General features: G+C 49.4%; 8 protein-coding genes across 8 annotated transcripts; 4 read left to right on the forward strand and 4 right to left on the reverse strand.

Annotated features, from left to right (window-relative positions):
* Positions 1-99: 99 nt before the first annotated feature.
* On the forward strand, positions 100-1,032 carry GUITHDRAFT_115539 (hypothetical protein; the record flags this gene model as incomplete). The annotated part of the gene is made up of 8 exons (XM_005825323.1): positions 100-168; positions 216-265; positions 318-491; positions 539-602; positions 666-717; positions 766-794; positions 850-905; positions 954-1,032. 8 exons carry the CDS (start codon positions 100-102, stop codon positions 1,030-1,032), a joined length of 573 nt encoding a protein of 190 aa, XP_005825380.1.
* An 86-nt stretch (positions 1,033-1,118) lies between these two features.
* Positions 1,119-1,857, reverse strand: GUITHDRAFT_115540 (hypothetical protein; the record flags this gene model as incomplete). The annotated part of the gene is made up of 6 exons (XM_005825324.1): positions 1,119-1,201; positions 1,244-1,358; positions 1,404-1,478; positions 1,525-1,624; positions 1,684-1,762; positions 1,818-1,857. 6 exons carry the CDS (start codon positions 1,855-1,857, stop codon positions 1,119-1,121), a joined length of 492 nt encoding a protein of 163 aa, XP_005825381.1.
* Positions 1,858-2,935: 1,078 nt separating this feature from the next.
* GUITHDRAFT_144323 (hypothetical protein) lies at positions 2,936-4,020 on the forward strand (the record flags this gene model as incomplete). The annotated part of the gene is made up of 5 exons (XM_005825325.1): positions 2,936-2,973; positions 3,380-3,467; positions 3,514-3,543; positions 3,695-3,787; positions 3,958-4,020. The coding sequence occupies 5 exons, from the start codon at positions 2,936-2,938 to the stop codon at positions 4,018-4,020; spliced, it is 312 nt and encodes a 103-aa protein (XP_005825382.1).
* A 624-nt stretch (positions 4,021-4,644) lies between these two features.
* On the reverse strand, positions 4,645-5,701 carry GUITHDRAFT_144324 (hypothetical protein; the record flags this gene model as incomplete). Its single annotated transcript, XM_005825326.1, has 8 exons — positions 4,645-4,746; positions 4,790-4,952; positions 4,997-5,032; positions 5,081-5,124; positions 5,174-5,230; positions 5,278-5,378; positions 5,427-5,539; positions 5,652-5,701. 8 exons carry the CDS (start codon positions 5,699-5,701, stop codon positions 4,645-4,647), a joined length of 666 nt encoding a protein of 221 aa, XP_005825383.1.
* A 1,309-nt stretch (positions 5,702-7,010) lies between these two features.
* Positions 7,011-12,152, forward strand: GUITHDRAFT_115542 (hypothetical protein; the record flags this gene model as incomplete). The annotated part of the gene is made up of 33 exons (XM_005825327.1): positions 7,011-7,064; positions 7,118-7,160; positions 7,209-7,293; positions 7,348-7,465; positions 7,514-7,606; positions 7,652-7,684; positions 7,733-7,795; positions 7,910-7,962; positions 8,013-8,038; positions 8,200-8,271; positions 8,523-8,565; positions 8,800-8,834; positions 9,085-9,152; positions 9,224-9,285; positions 9,333-9,381; positions 9,632-9,689; positions 9,866-9,918; positions 9,971-10,014; positions 10,198-10,245; positions 10,287-10,367; positions 10,508-10,558; positions 10,607-10,643; positions 10,804-10,851; positions 11,038-11,083; positions 11,125-11,186; positions 11,285-11,333; positions 11,508-11,561; positions 11,606-11,640; positions 11,682-11,736; positions 11,784-11,823; positions 11,877-11,934; positions 12,027-12,063; positions 12,106-12,152. 33 exons carry the CDS (start codon positions 7,011-7,013, stop codon positions 12,150-12,152), a joined length of 1,800 nt encoding a protein of 599 aa, XP_005825384.1.
* An 18-nt stretch (positions 12,153-12,170) lies between these two features.
* On the reverse strand, positions 12,171-13,047 carry GUITHDRAFT_154744 (hypothetical protein). The gene is made up of 3 exons (XM_005825328.1): positions 12,548-13,047; positions 12,422-12,503; positions 12,171-12,313 (listed from the first exon to the last, which is right to left on the reverse strand). Exons 1-3 carry the CDS (start codon positions 12,919-12,921, stop codon positions 12,188-12,190), a joined length of 582 nt encoding a protein of 193 aa, XP_005825385.1. The 5' UTR covers positions 12,922-13,047; the 3' UTR covers positions 12,171-12,187.
* Positions 13,048-13,264: 217 nt separating this feature from the next.
* On the reverse strand, positions 13,265-16,078 carry GUITHDRAFT_165245 (hypothetical protein; the record flags this gene model as incomplete). The annotated part of the gene is made up of 9 exons (XM_005825329.1): positions 15,899-16,078; positions 15,762-15,852; positions 15,653-15,714; positions 15,486-15,601; positions 15,374-15,440; positions 15,279-15,327; positions 15,168-15,228; positions 13,402-14,542; positions 13,265-13,330 (listed from the first exon to the last, which is right to left on the reverse strand). The coding sequence occupies exons 1-9, from the start codon at positions 15,986-15,988 to the stop codon at positions 13,265-13,267; spliced, it is 1,743 nt and encodes a 580-aa protein (XP_005825386.1). The 5' UTR covers positions 15,989-16,078.
* A 1,953-nt stretch (positions 16,079-18,031) lies between these two features.
* Positions 18,032-18,464, forward strand: GUITHDRAFT_144327 (hypothetical protein; the record flags this gene model as incomplete). The annotated part of the gene is made up of 2 exons (XM_005825330.1): positions 18,032-18,079; positions 18,192-18,464. The coding sequence occupies 2 exons, from the start codon at positions 18,032-18,034 to the stop codon at positions 18,462-18,464; spliced, it is 321 nt and encodes a 106-aa protein (XP_005825387.1).
* Between the last annotated feature and the right edge of the window lie 346 nt (positions 18,465-18,810).

Raw genomic sequence — 18,810 nt, forward strand, 5'->3', positions numbered from 1 at the left:
GGGCCAGACTGAGTCGTCGGGCCCCTCCAGTGCAGAGACTCGAAGAATGCCTTGGGCTCAGCGAGAACAAGTTTGACGTGGGGAAATTGATTGATTGCGATGACAAGAGTACAGATTCGAAGACTCAAAAGTCAAGTTGCCCAGCTGCAAGCTAGACTTTTGGAGAAGGTGATTTTCATGTTGAATTGTCAGAGTGGATGACTGAGTCGGGTCAGGAGCAAGAGCTGACGGTGGAGCGTGAGAAATCAGGACAGGCGGAAGAGAGGTACAAGTGCTATTGACTGCCTTTTAATGTCCTGAACGACTATCGGATACAGAGCAAAGGCGATTGAAAGCCATCGCGATAAAGAAAACGACAAGTTGAACCTTCTTCTGGAAGGCTTCAAAGAGTCTGAGATCAAACCTTGCAGAGATGTAAATTACATCCGACGCCTCCAACAAGAAGTTCAGGCAGAAAGAGCGTTGAGATTATCTGCTGAAAACATGCTGAAGTACGCGGGCAGCAAATTGTTTTCCTCAAGTAAACTCATTCTCGCAGGCAAGCAAATCGAAAAATCGAATCTTTGGATAAAATTATCAACGAGAATGTGCAAGCATGGATGGTGTCAATCTCATGATCAAAGGCGTTGAGGGATGAAAAGCTAATACTGATGATCCGTGTTCAGATGTTGGAAGCTGCTGTGTGCGAGAAGATTTCAAACACACGAGAGGGCACAGGTTTCATTGTCACGTCTTTTCAGGAATTCGTCTGACACTCTCCAACAGCCAGTGAGGCCTTTTCAACACCCTCCGTGGTCAAGCTTTCTTCTGTTTGCTTCTCCGACCTTGTGTTTGACATGTAGATTTCAGACTAAGATGGACAGGTGGATCAACCACAAAGGTTCTTCGCGAACTTCCCCGAAATGGTACGTCCCGCCATTCCCGTTGCTTCCTGGGAAGATGACGCAGCGCAGGAATGAGACGACGAGCAGCTCAGTGAGCGAAGAGAAGCGGCGCGAACATGCTTCCGCATTGCCGGTGGACGATATTTGAGATGTTCGACTAGCAGACAGCTGAAGCAACCTCAACCTGATGGGTCTTGTGATCTCGCACGTGTCGGTAGGGAAAGTCCGACACTGCTACCATGGAATCGGCTCTCGCTCACGATAGAATCCTCCGCTGGGACATTCCGACGGCCTTTCGATCGCCCAGATCACGTCGCCTGCATGAGACTGAGACCCTGAGGGGAACCCGGCTATCTCACCTGCGGCCTGCGCGGGCGTCAAGACTCTGTCTCCCTCTCCTGCCGAGCACATCCGTGTGTCCACGTCCCCCGGGCAGACAGCGACAGCCCGGAGCTTCAGCTGGCTCATCTCAATCTGGTATCAAGGGTTACTCCCTGCCTGCTCCCTTTCTCTCCCCACCTCCCTTGCTTGTATCCTTGTCAAGACATTCAGTGCCGCCTTCGACACGCTGTAGGCTGGAGTTGGACCGAACGCCTGTAGGGCCAAGTGAAAACCCAGCAGCTGCCTGTGGCTATCCAACCAGCTCTTGTCCCCTCAGACAAGTTCCTTCCCATAGCTCCCTCAAAAGGCTTTCCAGGTCGCTCTCGGACTGGACCTCCTTTAGGAGTCGTTGAAGTTCGCTGAGAGCAGGAATTAGCGCTCATCAACACGATGCAACAACGAAATGCTGGAGCATTACCTGTTCAGACAAGCAAGCTCCCCATCACCACTCGAAATGTTGATTATGATTCCTCCTCGAGCATTCTCGTTACTTGTTTCTGACATGCCATGCATGAGGAGTTTGGAGAGGCGCGCTGGGCCGAAAACGTTCACCTAGAAAGATATACTGACTGAAAGCTCTGTCATGAATCATTCAGAACCTGCATTGTCCGCTTGAGAACTTCTCTTTCACTTCCAGGAATGCAGATCGCGGCGTTGTTTATAAGAATGTCTGGTAGTTTGAGGCCGGCCCGGCCGTTCGAGCAACACTCAACAAACTCATCTATTGCTTTCTCATTTGACATGTCTAGTCCATACCAAACCTTTCCACTGGTTTCAATGCTTCTTTCTGTCTCGATTGTTCTCCTTGTGTCTATCACAAAATATCCTCTCCTTCCTAGCTCGCTTACGATTGCTTTTCCCAATCCCCTTGCACCTCCAGTAACCACAGCGACATACGGTGCATGAGCTATCGATGAGACTCCTGCCCCTCCTGCCCCTCCTGCCCCTCCCCCTCCCCCTCCCAGGCTCTGCAGCATCATGAAACCAAGGAATCCGAGCATTGGGCGCTTTGTGGGACTGGAAACCGCACGCAACGGCCGCATCGGCCAAATGGACTTGTAAAAGAAACGGAAACAACGGAGATTCTTTTTACTATGGTCAAAGACGGTTACAAAGACGTTATGTGTATGGGGAAATTGGCGAAGTAGGGGAACACGAGAACCATGCCGATGTGGCGATATTTACCCGATAGAATAAAGGAAGAGAGGAAGATGGCAAGTAGTCAGTCAGTCAGTCAGTCAGTCAGTCAGTCAGTCAGTCAGTCAGTCAGTCAGTCAGTCAGTCAGTCAGTCAGTCAGTCAGTCAGTCAGTCAGTCAGTCAGTCAGTCAGTCAGTCAGTCAGTCAGTCAGTCAGTCAGTCAGTCAGTCAGTCAGTCAGTCAGTCAGTCAGTCAGTCAGTCAGTCAGTCAGTCAGTCAGTCAGTCAGTCAGTCAGTCAGTCAGTCAGTCAGTCAGTCAGTAGTGAGGAAGGAAGGAAGGAAGGAAGGAAGGAAGGAAGAACAACAAGCTGACGGAAGACCGATATGAACAGGGACTCACTACAAGCATGCAAGCATAAGAGAATAGTTTTAGATACGCAAACAAAAATGGAATGCCAGAAAGTCGTAGTTGAGCATCTGGGCATAAATGAATGAAGTGGCATGTAATTCATTTCTAGGATCCGCGCACACGATGGAGAACATTCATCTGTTTGTTCCCAACGTTATCGGGTAAGTTGTGCAGATCTGTATTAGATTTATTCTGATCTTCTCTCCACCCGAATGTCGATACAGATATATACGTATTGCAACAGGATTGCTCGCTTTTTATTTCTGCGAAGATTGGAAGTTATTTTTTGGGTACACAGACTGTCTTCGCAGTCGTTTGCTGACTGTTCGCTCAAGCTTTTATTTTGTATCATATTTTCTTGACTGTCTGGATGGACTTGCTGCTCGTCATTTTAATCAAGCGACAAGGTTCGGTCAGATGCTTGACATGGTATGAAAGCTCGCTAGAGATTGAGAAACGGGGTAAACAGTCGTTGGTAGGTCACGGACAGATGTTGCACGGCGTGTTTGTTAGGGTTGTTGGCGTAAGACATTTGCACGTCTGGAATCTCCTCTCATTTTCATGCAGTCACTTGTATATGAACAACTATGCATTTCTGTTCTTCGTCCTACTCTCTTTGGATCTTGCCTCCCATTACTGCCACGTCTACAGTCAGGTGGAGTTCGAAACTTGGCTTCCAACATTCTAACTTGTTGGAGTAGCTGTTGGCAGGAACGTCAAGTCACAAAGAGGTGAGTTGTCAGCAAGTGTTTGTGATGAGACTAAAACTTTGTTCGTTCAGCTTTCAGAAAACGAACATTGGTTACTCAAGCTGTATTACCACAAGAGAATGGTTGTCTAACCCTGGGCAGGCTCCAACAGTCTGGTTGATGTAGCTGGCAGGTTCTCTTCTTCCTGTGCCTCCTCAACGAGACTTTCTTTGTCATGTGCTACCTCATTCATTATGAGCAGCAGATCAAGGCAACCTTGGGATGGGTAGGTTGGAGGGTGCAGACGATACCCGAAGATGAGCTTGTGCTGTAGGCCATGCCGTTGATCATGGGCGTATTCTATCTTTGCTTGCCAGGAGCTGTAATCAAGCAATACATCAATCTACTGCAGGCAAGGGCGAGTGTGTATGTTTTACGTCTTGACATTCGTTGCAGCTTTTTTCAGGATGCAATAGGATAATTGAATATGACATGAAGGAGCGAAGAAAGCAGAAGTGATGAAGGAGCGAAGAAAGGATAAGTAACGAAGGAGCGAAGACAGGAGAAGTAAATCTTCGCTTTCCGCTAACGAGAAGGTCTCGGCGCTTTCATGAGCTTGCAGAGCGATGATGAGTCTCAGAATCAAACAAAATTCAAATACCTTCGAGGAGATATTTCATTAAACATTTTCAACCCAGTCTTCAATTTTCTTTCTCCATATGTTGTGTTTGGAATTCAAATCGTTTTCCTGATCCTCCCAGGAACTGAGGAAAGTCTTCGTACTTCACTAAGTTGTCCTGGCATGATTCGACAAACTGCAAAGGGTTTGGAACATGTCAAAACCATGCAAGGGCGAAGATCACTGATATTTGCAAATGGACAACCTGCGAATAGTTGCAGTGACAGGATGGATCAAAGTCTGAGTCGAGGACGCTTGAGTCTTTGCTCCTCAAATTTTCACAAGGAATCCTTGCTCGGCCAAACTATTCGAAACCTTTAAACAAGTTTCCCTAGAAGTGAGGTGTTCTCGCTTACCTTGTCCAAACTCCAACACAGAAAGCCACAAGCGGAGCAGAAAAACTTTCTGTAGGAGAGTTGATTGGTGTCCTTGTCTCTCCTTGGGAATGTTTGGTCATGATTAGATTAGACAGCGAGGTGATACCGGTACTCCGTCAAACTTTCGTTTCCTTCTTTGCACACCACGTTTGCTGGATCCAAATACAAGACAAGCCCCACGCTGGCCTCCTGCAGTCTGTTAGTGTCGCAGGGCCAACGGCAGGCGCGGGACCTGATGCATCTCGCGACAGGTCTCGCAGTGGCAGCGGATCGCGTAGTCGGGAGGAGCCAAGAGAGTGACCTTGACAGACCCGCACGCGCACGAGAAGGGGCGTGGGAGGTTCTGACAGCGTCGGTTGGGTATCCGAGTCTCAGGCAGCTCGAGCGCAGCGAATCTGCAACGGGGAGTCAAGGATGAAAGGATCAGGACTGACGAGACCTGCTCGCCTGACCCCTCAAAACCTCCACGTTGTTGCTGCAGACGCCTGTTAATCATTCGACTTGTCGAATGGCTGGCCATCACCTTCTCTCACTTTTCGCTGCATTCACAAGGACAGGAACATTGATCTGTAAACAGCCAAGTCAGCTAGAGAAAGGATACTTGACGTCTTTTTACCCGTGTCGGTTCAGCGTTTTCGTCTGTCTTCACATAGAGACTCACAGCAGTGTACTCCTGGTTTCAAGAGAAGTCAACATGACGAACAGTACGATGTCAACAACCTCCTCAGTCAGCGAAAGCTCTCCTAGGACATTTTGTTCAAAGTTTACGTCTTCCCGCTCAGAAGCCTCATTCGCCAAATCTGGAACAGCCAACTCCTCCACTGCAACTTTATTCAGTGCCACACGAATGAGAGTTGAGGAGAATTTACATGAGCTTGACTTCAAGGGAGGGGTCATAAGAAAGCTATCAATGGTTGTTGTCTCTGTTGCATTTCGTGAGGACGCATCAGCATAGTAGACTCCGTAAGTCACCTTGGACGTCCTGAAAGAAATGTATTTCGCTCGAGCTTTTCTCCTTCCTGCGATTCATTTCTCCTCGCTCAATTATCTGAGTAAAGTATTCAAACGAAAGATCACATTTGCCTGAAAATCACCTCATCTGCAGAATTCGAAAGATCCAATCCATATTTTTCCTTGAGGGCATGATTGAGCAAGTTCTCGTTGCCGTAATATTTCAGGATCAATTTCGATGCGACTGAAACTTTCTCTGGGTTCACATGCGAGAAGAATAATTTCAACTGATTAGTGAGTTTCGATTCGTCGGCTGTCTTCTTTGCGCCACTTGGCGCTCCACCATGCCTGGAATATTGCGATGAACTTTTTTCTGATGATATTGAACTCGGCCTGGATGAATTTGATATCCTAGCCATGACATCGGGGGACGGGGGTTGTGAGGAGAACATAGCAGTATCTGACAACATGGGTTAGATATTTTTCGTTTGTTCTGTGGATATCAATTGAACAATTTGAATGGTTAATCCTTGAACTGTGAATGGGATGAAGTTGCTCACGACCCTTCCGCTGCAAATGCCTTTGGTATCACTCTCTGCTATCCCTGTCACTTTTCTCTGTCTTGTGTCAGTCGCCATGCTTGCCTTCCTCCCTCCTCCCCTATCAGACTTTCTCTGTCAACATCTGTCCCGTCCCTCTTCCTCTTCCTCCCCTCCCCTATCCTCAGTGCCCACTTCCCGAGTCGCTCCCTCCCTCTATGTGCAAGCATTGAAGCATCTGCTGCATAGATGCTCAGATGTCGTGAGAGAGAATCGACTGCATGTCGCTTGTGATGGCGTTGCTAGTGACTGATCGCAGTAGCGGGAGTAGCGTAACGGCATGCAAGCTCTACCGGCGAGAACTTATTATTGTCGTGAAACTATCAGCGGCTGTTGGTCATCAGATTGGGTAGGGGGGGGTCATAGTTAGGTACTAAAGTTGTTAACGAGCGCCCTAGCAGGTGGGGTAGAGGATTTTAGAATTGTTACATTAGTTGTAAGGGTGGGGTACCAATGAGGTCGGAGGAGGTCAAAGGTACGGGTCCCTAACGGTGGTAGGGCCGGTAGCGCTTTGGGGCGTAAAGCGCATTGGAGCGGGCCCGGGCCCAGCGACGTATGACGCTTGGCCGGACTCTCCGACTCGAGTCGCCGGACTCGGGAGGCCCGGGATGCCGGGCCCGGGGCCCGGCGTTCACTGAGTCCGATCCTCTCTCTGACTTGGGGTAGTCAAACCCTAGGGAAAAAAAAGGGGCAGTTGAGAGCTCTAAGAGGAGGAAAAGGGAAAGCGTTGGGAGGGATAGAGGAGGAGATGCGAGTCAGTAGAGTCACTGGCAGTCAAGTGCTACAGTACATTTGTGATAGCCTGAGAGTGAACTTGACGAAGAAGCATCTGCTTGGAGCTGGAGTCGGGTGTTGAAAGTGATCTCTGCTAACAATTTTCAGACCTGGGCAGACGCGGGAATAATGATGGAGATGTCTACACTCAGCGATCTTGGCAACCATGAAACCGGTTCACAGGTGAGGGTTACAAAAGGAGCGAATGTTGATGAACGGCTAAGGTCTAGCTTCAGGGAAAGGACGGTGGGAAAAGCCCAAATGTCACCCGATTTTCCAGTAGACCTCTTGTCTTTCTATGACGTTTGAATTGACCAACATGAGAAGCGGCTTCAATATCAGTCGGAGGGATGCAAGTGCCGATCAGGGGAACCAACAACGTGAAGGAAGAGGCGTTTCATCCAATGCCTGGGTACGGCTGCGATGAGCGAAGAGAGGGTCCGGAAAGTCTGATTGCGGGGAACAGGTATTCAGGTTACCTGCAGGGGATCACCAGCGAGAACAAGTTTGGAGGAACGATAGGGAAGTTAGCAGAACTCCAAGGTGACGCCGCGGACGATTCGTTGAACAAGTCTGGACCTCAGGTAAGTCTCTTGCTGTGATGGAGACAAGGAGGTGGACAGGTTCGGCAGAGGCGAGGAGAGAAATTTCAGCTCGGAGCTCTTCCGGGCTATGCAGGAGCTCTATCAGCTCAGATGCAGTGGGCGAGGAAATTAGAGACGCAGGTCTGTCGGGAGCAGCTCCCCCGATAGTTCTGACTTGTCGTGAAGAACTTCAGCTTCTTTCGTAACGCAACGAACAATGTCGTGCCATGGCAGGTCTAACCGCGCGATGACGTTGATTGCATACAGATGTCTCAAGAGGACACTGAGAATGGCGACGACAAGTACGATTACTACTCTATCTTCGACAAGGTACGATTACTACTCTATCTTCGACAAGGTTCCCATCACATTCGAGCACCTTCCGTCCCGTGTCGACCTCCTCCCAAACTGAGTTCTCCTCCTCATGTTGACGAGCCTCCACAGCGTGCCATATCAAAGCACGACTTTCACGAGGAGCAGAAGAGGATGTGTCCCTGGTGAGTGAAAGTTTGCATGTCACGGCTCTCTTGTTGATTGAGCTCTGCAGGTTTGGGAAAAAGCATCATATCCCTGGTTACAGCGGATTCATCCCATGTTTGTAACCCCCTGCTCCTGCTCCTGCTCCTGCTCCTGCTCCTGCTCCTGCTCCTGCTCCTGCTCCTTGCTTACCAAACCCCAAACTCTCTCCTTTCAATTCTTTGTGTTCGCCATCTTACCAATCTGTCTCCCGTCAGGCATGAAAGCTTCAAACCTCGTGGGAGCGACCTACTCCAAGAACACTCTGACAGCCTTTGAAGACGCCGAACGTCAGTTTCAGACTTTTTCTAACTCATCATCGTTGAAGGCAATCCATCTCCTCCACCTCCATCCTGATGCCGTCGCCTTCGCTACTGCTGCTGCTGCTCCTCCTCCTCCTCCTCCTCCTCCTCCTCCTCCTCCTCCTCCTCTTTCTTTTCCCTCTGCTGTTATCATTCTCTTGTCGTCCTCTCTTGCTTCTCGTCCTCCTTCTGGTCCTAGTCCAATCAACACTCAGCCGCCTTCTCATCTGGATGATCAGAAGTACCGGGGACAAATGCGGGATATGGAGATGAGCATGCAAAGTAAGGGAGACGAGTGAAAGGAGGAGGGATAGAGGAGGAGTCAGTGAGAAAGAGGGAGAGGGGAGATGGTGAAGAAAGGAGTAAGGGTATGATCAAGTGAGGAGGAGAGGGAAGAGAAAGGGAGGAGGAGGTAGAGGAGAGATGGGGATGTTGTCATCTGATCCTGCCATAGGGTGAGACGGTCTTGGGCTGCTGGCCCGTTCACCCTCCTGCTGATGTTTCGGCGCACGGCAGCAACGAGAACGAGTCGGAGCCTCAGAGTCGACCAGGTGAGATGATAGTAAATAGGAGAACGTAGAGTGGAAGCAGACTCCAGAATGAACAATGTCGATGTAAACAAAGGGTTAATGATGAAAATGATGATGAAAATGATGAAAATGATGATGATAATGATGATGGAAATGATGATAATGATGATGATAATGATGATAATGATGATGGAAATGATGACGACTACGACGACGATGATGATTCATCACGATATCAATCACTCAAGAATGATGACGTTGCATCAGGCAGTCGAGTCAACGCTTCAACTCTTCCGGACTCGTTTGTGCGGCAACGAAGGAATCCTCCCTTGCGATACGGTTATGAGTCATAACAGCCTCCCCTTCTCAGGCTGGGAAACACACAAGTTCTCGAGTTTGTCCTGCGGCAGGTCCTACAACAAGACAACGCGGTCGGCACTCTAGAGCTCCTGGCGAAATTGGAGGATAACAAGTCAATCTCAGCTGAACATGTTCTCCGATGTTGACTTGGGGCTCCAGGGGTTTCATCCCTTCGTTACAGCTCAAGGCCATGCTCCTAGATCTGAACGTAAGGCCTCGGGGCTGACCACTCCGCTTCGATACCCACTCCGCTCCTCTCCTCCTCTGCCTCCCCTCTACGCCTCTCCTCTCCTCTCCTCTCCTCTCCTCTCCTCTCCTCTCCTCTCCTTCTGTCCTTTCTATGTCTGGGATTGTGTTGCTATCTTGAAAATCTCATCCTGCCATGCCATCTTGTGTTCCATTCCTCATTTGGTTCTCTCTCTCATATTCATAATCTTGCTGATGTTGAGATGCTGCAGCCGAGCGGCCAAGAGATGGACAAAGTGAATATCTGCATCGCAGCTCTGGACAAGTCTGGTAACCAGTTCTCATTCCCTGTTGAACTTCAATGCCACCCTCTACCTTTCAAACTTCATTTCTCCCCCTCGATCTCCCTTCTCCCCTCCTCCTCTCCCTCTTTCTCGCTTCTCTTCTTCCTCCTCTCCTTTCTCTCTCGCTGACATCCTCTCACTCCCTTCATCCGTTTCCGACAGGTACAGGAGAGATTGACTGGGAACGTCTCCGCCGGCTGATCGACCGGCTCAAGGTGCGAGTTTGACGTGGACGGAGTCAAGTTAGAGAGTTTGAAAAGCTGACAGCAAGGAGTTGTCACTTCAGACCAGATGCCGCTGGGCTCGAAAAGGTTGGAATGATCATGTTCAGCAATTCTCTTCCTCTCCTCTCCTTGAACTCTTCCTGCATCTCTACACTCCCGATGGTTCCCCCGCTTCTTCTCCCTCCCTTCCTTGACTTCCTCCCTTCTCCTCTCCCTCCTCTCCTTGACTCACTCCCCTCCCCTCCCCACTCTTCTCACGTCGGCTCGTAGCTTGCCTTACACGGAGTTGCTCGGCATGGTGCAACCCAAACTTGGAAGGTGAGACGACGAGAGGATGGAGCGTGACACTGAGAAGGAAGAAGCATGTTCCGATCTGCCCAGCAAGCAATGGCGTTCTTCGACAAGAACAGAACAGGATTTATCGACCCTGTCCAATTCCGGTCCTCTTCCTCTTCCTCTTCCTCTTCCGCTTCCTCATTTGCTCTTCCTCCTTCCTCCTTCCTCCTCCCTCTACCTTTCACCTCCTGCTTCTTCCTCCCTCTTTGCGTCTTGCTCGCTGGTCTCTGAGAGCGACGAGTAGGATGCTCCTGGAGCAGCTACGAGTGGACTTGGAAGAGCAAGAGATCGAGGGGTGAAGAGAGAACTCTCAGCAGCTTGTCCAAGGACTGACTCACTGCAGTCTTCTGAAGCTCCTCATTTCAAACTCAATCGGAATGGTGAGACAGCAGCCCTCTGATGCCTTCTCGTGAAATTCTCCTCTCCCTTCCTTCTCCCTCTCCTCTCCCCCTCTCCCTTCCTGTCTCCCTTTCTCCCTCTCTCCCTCTCTCCCTCTCTCTGTCTACCTGCCCTTCTTCTATTCTTGTGACTATTGAGCAGGTTGATGTTTCCATGCTTGTTCGTGGCTTCTTCGGTCATAGCGACAGGGTCTTATCTCTCGCCAATCAAGTTCGACCATCCTTCCTCTGCTCTGCTCTGCTCTGCTCTGCTCTGCTCTGCTCTGCTCTGCTCTGCTCTGCTCTGCTCTGCTCTGCTCTGCTCTGCTCTGCTCTGCTCAATTCCCGTCTCCTCCTCCTTCCTCGTCTCACATCTCCTCAAATTGCTGTCCTGCAGTCATCCTCAGCCATGCTCACGATGCCTCCCCCCAAGAGCACTGGAGGTGAGGAACCTGAAACCTGTCCTCCGACTGACAGTCTGCAGCTGATGGCGAGGAGTCCTCTCAGGACCATCCGTCGAGGTTGGACATGAACGCAATAGCACAGGTTGTTGTTGTGGTAGTGGAGGAGGAGGAGGAGGAGGAGGAGGAGGAGGAGGAGGCGCGAGGAGGAGGGGCAAGGATCGACCGTTGACGTTCTTCCAGCATATCCGCAAGCAGTGGAAGCAATCTTACCCGATGCCATGCTCTGCTGGTGAGCCTTCGACAGTGAGAGAGAGCTGAGGGGGGAAGAGGGGGAAGAAGTTGAGGTTATGGACAAGCGCTATGACGAGAAAGAGGAGGAGGCGGCGGAAGGGAAGGCGGGGGTGTGGGGATTTGGGGTGGAAGGGAGGGGAAGGTAATCTACTGATGTGCTACTATGTCACAGGTCCTATCCGCATCAGCTTCCATGACAATGTCACGTCGCACAAGTTGCCATCAGGTTCGTCCCATGGTCTTCTTTGCGTTTCTGATGTTGTGCAGCAGACGTGCACATGCTCCCGCTCGCTCGCCCTCGGACGGTGAGAGCGGCAGGGAGCGAAGGGGCTGTGACGGCATGTAGGCCATGGAACTTCGGCTGGACGAAGAGATCAACGATACTCTTGCACACATTCCAGGTATGTCCGCCTCCTCCTTGCTCCCTCCCTCCTCACTGGCAGCTCAGTCAGGGTCTCCCTCCGACAGCACGGGAACAATTTTCACAGGTGGAGTCTGGGGGAGGAGGACGCGACCGGGCGTGAAGGTGACGCGGCGGCAGGTCACATGCGACCCACTCGAGCAAGACAAGGAGCTACGTGCGGCTTGGGGATTCCAAGGTAGAGTAGAAACAAGTTTAGCTCAAGGGAGCGGGGGAGGGGGAGAGGAAGTGGAAAGGAGCGCAAGGGATATCAGTGACTTGCTGTCATAGTCAACTCGGTCGAGCAGCAACTTCACCACCACTTACGGTGAGCGGAAGTAGGAGGAGACGTGCGATGATCGCGTCACAGGCACTGCCTTCGACCTCCTGTCCAACTCGAGCGGTCGAGTCTTCTAGTGTGCTGAGGCGGGCTGTGCAGTTAAGCAGCAGCATCAGCTGCTGTAGTTGTTATCAAACGTGTCTGGCAAAAGATGTTTGGAAGTTCGTTTGCCGTCCATCCAGGTGTGCGAGCCAGGGAGCGGAGCGAGTCGTTGTGACTCGGAAAGTCCAACCGCAGCCTACGCAAGGGAACCAGTGAGATGAAGCAGGGGGGAGGGAGAGGTGTATGAGATCAAGGAAGAGACAAGTGACAAGAGGTGAAGAGTTTGGCAGCATGAGGCAAGGACCTGTATCAGACGAAGAGCGTCTTGTCCAGGCATCACCTCTACCCTCACCCAGGTGCTCTCGCGGGGACCCAGAGTGATGCACCTGCACGCGGGTCAGGAAGCGATCAGATCGCATGATAGCGGCACCCCATCATCGCGTCCTCGTCGGCCAACTTGTGCCTGAGGCTGAAGGATCGAACCATCTTTCCTTTGGCGCCTGAGTTGCTCATGACGTACTCCTGGAAGGTTGGGACGACCTTGAACTTGGAGACTGGCGTCACATCCATCCCGTGCAGATTCTTCGGCACGGTCTTGGTGGACGCGACCCCTTTCCCTCGCACCTGCAGCTTCGTCTTCACCGTCGCCCAGTGGATGTCGAAATGGTTGCTGAGGCGGCTGCGAGCGTGGGAGCCGAGCGTCACTTCGGTCGCGACTTGCCCCTTGTAGCTTCCATCCAACCCCCCGATGTCTATCAGCGTGATCAGCTTGCACCTTGCAGAGGAGTCGACATCGACGTCCATGACGTTCCTCCACCTCACAAGCATGATCTTCCTTCCTGTGTGATCTGTGATGGGCATAATTTCTTTGTCACGAAATATTGGCACGAAGATGACGTAAGGTTCTTGTTTTGGTCTTGAAATGTGCATTGAAGCCTGTACTTTGCCAAAGATCGAAGTGCTCTTCCTCTCTCTCGAGTTGTCATCTTCGTAGAGATCAAATGTCTGCTCAGATCTTCGGTCAGATGCTGACAAGACACTTGCCAGGTTGATGTTCGCTGTTCCTACACAGACAGTCTTTGAAGTATTGAAGACTTTACGATTATTCTGAATCAGACGAAAAATCAAAAACTTGTCGTTTTCGTAGTCAAATCTTTGCTGCAAATCGACTCTTGCAGGCCATGCAGGCTGAAGAGCACGTATGACAGGAGAGCTGTAAATCACTTCGTCTTCTCTGCTGATGGTAAAAGAATAGGAGTCCTCCTTAGAAACAGGGATCATCACCTTCACGTGACTGAATGTCGCGGAGAAGGAAAGTCTTTGTGTAGATCCAATCTCTTCAGGAGTGAATTTGTCGAACGGAGCACGGAATTTGACTCTGAAGATTCCTCTCTTCTGTTTGCGCAATTTGTCCTTCCACGTGTCATTTTCTGAACTTTTTGAATTGGGATCTGGACTCTCGAATTCTTGCTGAGCTTTCTTGATTCTAGCCTCAGCCACTTCGGTTAAAGTTTTGTACATAGAGGGAAACATGTTGAAAACTGTCCACACGTCATCTTGGTCAAGCTGAAGCAGCTCACATTTGGTCATCGCCTTGACGGTGGCGGTGCGTTTCTGATTTCCCATCAGAGCGACTTCACCGAAGAAAGTGCCAGTTGCAAGCTCTGCCACTCTTTTATCGTCGACAATCACTTCAGCTTTACCATTGTTGATAATGTACATGCAAGTTCCAATATCACCAGCCTGAATGATTGTGTCCCCCTGTTCATAAATGATACTTTTCAACCTGGCTACAACCTGTGCTTGCGCACGTAATGGAGCTCCGATAAAGAGTTTCATGTTCCTAATCACATTCACAACTTGTTGCCCCACCCCAGATATTTTCATGGCCTCTGCCATGGGATCGACGCTGTCATCTACGACATCCGGGAATTCTGATATTTGGTCCGGGATCGGCTTATCAGATTCGTAGATTTCACGCCATTGGGCGACTCTTCGTCTTCTGTCCGTTGAATTCAATGCACTCAAAGGGTCCATGTTGCTTTCCATGGCGCTCGGATGGCTTTCTACGACGCACATTGCACCGATGTTTCTTTTCATGCTAGCGACTGCAGTTCGTTTTAAACTCATGTACATGTGGTTTCCAGAAGTTGGATATTCGTTGATCACATCCCACAGATCAGTGTTGGTCAACTCAAGCAGTTCACAATTCGTCAACGAGAAAATGTCTGCTGTCCGAGTTTCTGAAAGCAGCATCGCAACCTCTCCAAAATAGTCACCAGCATTCAATTTGGCGACGACTTTTCCGCTTATGGCAACGGCACACTGTCCGGAAACGATGAAATATACAGAAGTCCCTGGTGTTCCGGCCTCAACAATCCTCTCCTCAGTTTCATATGATACAAGTTTCAATCTTTGACACAATCTGAAAAAGAAATCATCTGAAATTTCTTCAAAAAGCTTGATTCTTCTTCCCTCTCTTAGGAATTGAGATATGACTGCTTTTCGTCTCAATTCTTCTGGAGAAATATTCTCTTGCTCATTTTGTGTGTTTGACTCTTGTGGATTACCTTGCTCTGACTCAGCTATTAATTTGGAATCTTTTTGCTTTGAGTCGGTCAGAGCAAGTCCAACAGATACTTCATCAGAACCAAAATCTTCCTTTTCAAGCTGAGCAAGTTGAAACATGCTTGTGAAAGATTTTTGATCTACAGTTTTGCTACCATCCGAGTTCTGAGTCTTGGAAAGTCTTTTAGGAGAAAACTCTTTCTCAGCACTGGAATTCAAATGATTCACATGATGCGCGTCGTCCATGTGATGAGCTGCATGATACTGAAATAACGAGCTTATCTGTTCTGCTGCCCTCTTCTCCGGAGATACAGAATCGTGTGGAGTTTCGCAGTCCAAGTAGGAACGGTCAATTTCACTTGCTTGCTCTATCGGTGATGAATGGGAGTCATCAGAGGCTTTGTCACTTTGAATTGAGCCCACATCCTCAAATTCGCCACTGCACACAACTCTTATACGAAACAAAGCAATTTGATTCAAACCTTTTCTGAGAGTGAGAAAACTCATCTCGTGGCAGTTTGAGCATGTTCTTTGCATTTTCTCCTACGATCTCAGTATTAGAAAGTACAGAAAAACATGCTGCAAGGATATACCCCCGTCCGATGGAAACAAACTGTAATCTATCTCAACCAAAACCTTTGCCTACATGGAAGATGAGCCGTTTGATTTGCCGATGCAATCATTTTACCTTTGGGGAAGCAAAAGATCGACGGACATGCACATCAAGCTCGTACCTTTTGGCATGCATTGGAAACCTGACATGTATGAGTACTTCTAACGCGGATGTGGCATGGTCTCACGAGAGCTTAGCAACATTAATCACGGCCTGACCAATGCACAGAGACAAATTCCCATGTTCAGGTAGAGCCCCACTATCCCACAACGAAATTTCTATCATGGCATTTTCTTTGCCGTCCTGGACACTGAGGTCAGGATGAAAAACAAATAGACTGCAAGCATTTACTACCATGTCCCATTCACAGACTTGATTCCATAAGGGATTAGAAGTTTCAAGCTCAACAGCGCTACCTGTAGCACAACGTTGGAATAGCAATATTCAAGAATGGTAAATTTACGGAAGATTGAACGTGTGTATTCATCTTCATCCCTCTCCTGATAAATTCCACTGTTCTTGGAGAACAATCGAACCAAACAGGATGCATTGCACTATTGCAATCAACTTACAAATGGAGTTTCGAAATATGAGTTTTACCGGAGCATTTGAGGATCGGTAAAGATTCTTTGCTTCTCTCACTATGAGACGCAATCTCGTCGTTCCCTTGTTGATACCTTCTCTCGCCATCAGGTGGTTATGGGATAATTGATGTCAAGCCTCTTCCATTCTGTATCACGGCCAGAAAGAGAACTGAAATCAAATCGAATTTGATTCCTGCAAATAGCATCATGTCAGATCAAATCTGTATAAGCTTAGGTCAGGATATGCGCTTTGCAATGACATGGCAAAAGGTGACGTCAAATATCATCCTGCATTCCAAAGGTCTGCAACACCCTAGAAACTGTAAAGAACGATCTAGCCGAGTATGACGTCATATCATGACATTGAAATGCGATGAACAGCCGGTCAGGCATACAGCACTGCATGACAGAGGCAGCAAAAGCAGCCGCGCCATTTGCAAGTCTGCAGCTCAATGCAATATGAGGGTACCAGTCTGTAGGTGGTGGTTAGGGGGGGGTGGTGCATTGGAGTGGGGTGACAAGGTCAGACATGCTCCCTGGCTGAGATACTCGCAATGGGAACCACTGAAGAGTAGGGTAGTCGAAGGGGAAAGACAGGGTCCTTAGCTCCTGAGGGTCCCGAGGGTCCCCAAGTCAGATATTTCTTCTTGCGGGGAGGAGGGGACGGTAGTAACTAACTGGAGTAGGGTGGGGTCCGTGAACCCCATGTAGCAGGGTATGACCGGGGTGGTTGAAGGTGATTCCGAAGGTCCGGCTTGGTGGGTACTCGGATCGCGAAGGAGTTACCTGCTAGCAAGGGGTGGGTGAAATCAGTTTGAACGGGGGGTGTAGGTAAAGTTTAAAGCCTGAGGAACGGGGGTGGGGGGGTGGGTGGGTCATATGATCTGTCTCCTGCTAAAATACAAAGATGTGAAGCGTTGCTCTTTTACTACTTTCGGATCCTTCGACGTTAGCACGAGACGTTCGCTGAAGGAATGCTGACCTGATTGCTGACAGATCTGATGATCAATAGACGAAAGCATACCATTTGAAAGCCTTTAATAATTAAACCCATATCACACCGAGTTGAAACCAAGTATTTTCGAATAAAATAATTTTACACTTGCGGGAAGTAATGGAGTACTCTGGGGGAAAACCATTTGCCTCCCATCCCCACATCCCCCTCAAGTTGAGTGACTTGAGGATCAGTTGAGTGATTGTTTTAGTAGGCGTAACAGACTCGACTTGTGTCAACTTGTCTTGTTTCCTTCTCCTCGTGATCACAAGCAGCTTCTTGGTTCGTGGTACACCCGCGGCGTATCAGAAGATGTACATCGAAATATTTGAAGCTGTCTGCTCGTCTTGACCTTCGTTCGTGCAATCCAGGAAAAAGCGGATTTCGGCCTCTGGTCAACATTTAAGTATGAGCAGCAGTAAGCAGACACAAGACTGAGGCGACGGTGAATTCGAGCTGAAAACTGACTTGAATGTATGATGACACCTACCTTGCGTGGCACACACAGGGCAAGGACAGACCACCTTAGCAGCTGTTGATTCTTTTATAGTCGAGGGGAACCACCAGGGTTGATGAAGCTCCTCACGTCTTCGAGTTTAGCCGTTAGAGCCCTGTCGCACCCCGAAGCTTTACGGGCTGCAGACGTCTACAGCGAATGCTCAAGGATCACGATTTGGATCAGCTCAAGGAGAAGGTGATAGAAACTTTGCAGATATAATAAGATTTGTTTTACGAATCAGAAAGAATCAGCCAATTGTCGTTAGCCCCTCTCAGGCCATACTCCCTGGGCGACCTTGACTCGCTCAGGCCCTAATCCTGTACACAGCACAATCAACAAGTGTAACAAGCTTTGCTTTTCCTTCATGCAGAAGTAGTGCATTCTGAAGTATGACAGTGTCATAATCATTGGCTAGGAGAGTGGCAGAAGCTTTCTGATTTCATTCGAAAAATTACTCTCGCCTCTACTCCGTACGAGCTTCTTTCCTCTTACTCCCAGCTGGTGAACAAGACCACAAACGCCGGACGAATGTGATCTGGAGCCGGCGGCAGAGTTGGGCTTACCAACGACCCATCTAGAGTAGCCGGTGCTCGTCGCTCTCCTCGAAGAGGAGCCTTTGCCGCCATATATCACATTACCGGATATGTCCGATCATGATGGCGCATGATATTTCATCAGAGTTGAGGTCACGGTCCGATCGCCAGGTGAGCAGGTCATTCAAAGGCCAGGCTGCTTCACTCGAACTTCCGAATGACTCTCACTCACCGTCTCACACTCACCACCGGGCCTCCTCGTGAGCTATAAGCCTGACGGCAGCGAAGAGCTTTAAACCTTGGGCTAGGCGGCAAGCTCATCTCCTTGTCCCTTAGCAAGGCTTTCAATTACGCGACTGTCGGAGCTGACAAAAAGCCCTCATCCTATGGCACCGGCACCGTGAACATCAGGGTCCGACACCCCGTGCCGAGCGACACCATGTCGGCGTACTTTGATATTCTGTTCCCAGCTGCCCAGTTCCAGAAGGCCAACCAGGTTGCCAGTGAAGGACATGTCGTCAACCTCGATATTTGTAATCTCGGAGAGCTTCTTTGACTGAGAGTTGAACGTCAAGTAGGCTGTGGTCTGGGCACTGTCCACCTTGATCTTGATTCTACTTCGTTCTTTATTCAGTGGCAAGACGAGATCGCATCGTTCGAGTCCAGTTGCAGGGAATGCAGGCTTTTTTTTTTCTCCTTTGGTACGAATGACCATAATCTGATTACCGGAGCCCGTCGTGTAGGTGTTGAATCAGTCCAGCATCCTCCCCCACCCTAGCATGGTACCAAAAATACCCCCCCCCCCGGGGGCAAGAAATATACGGGCGGCATTTAACAAATTAACTGTATATATTTAAAGAGAAGGTTGATTGAACTATAGAAATGAATCTCGAGTTGCCTCC

This window comes from Guillardia theta, assembly GCF_000315625.1.
Source record: "Guillardia theta CCMP2712 unplaced genomic scaffold GUITHscaffold_85, whole genome shotgun sequence".
Lineage (NCBI taxonomy): Eukaryota > Cryptophyceae > Pyrenomonadales > Geminigeraceae > Guillardia > Guillardia theta.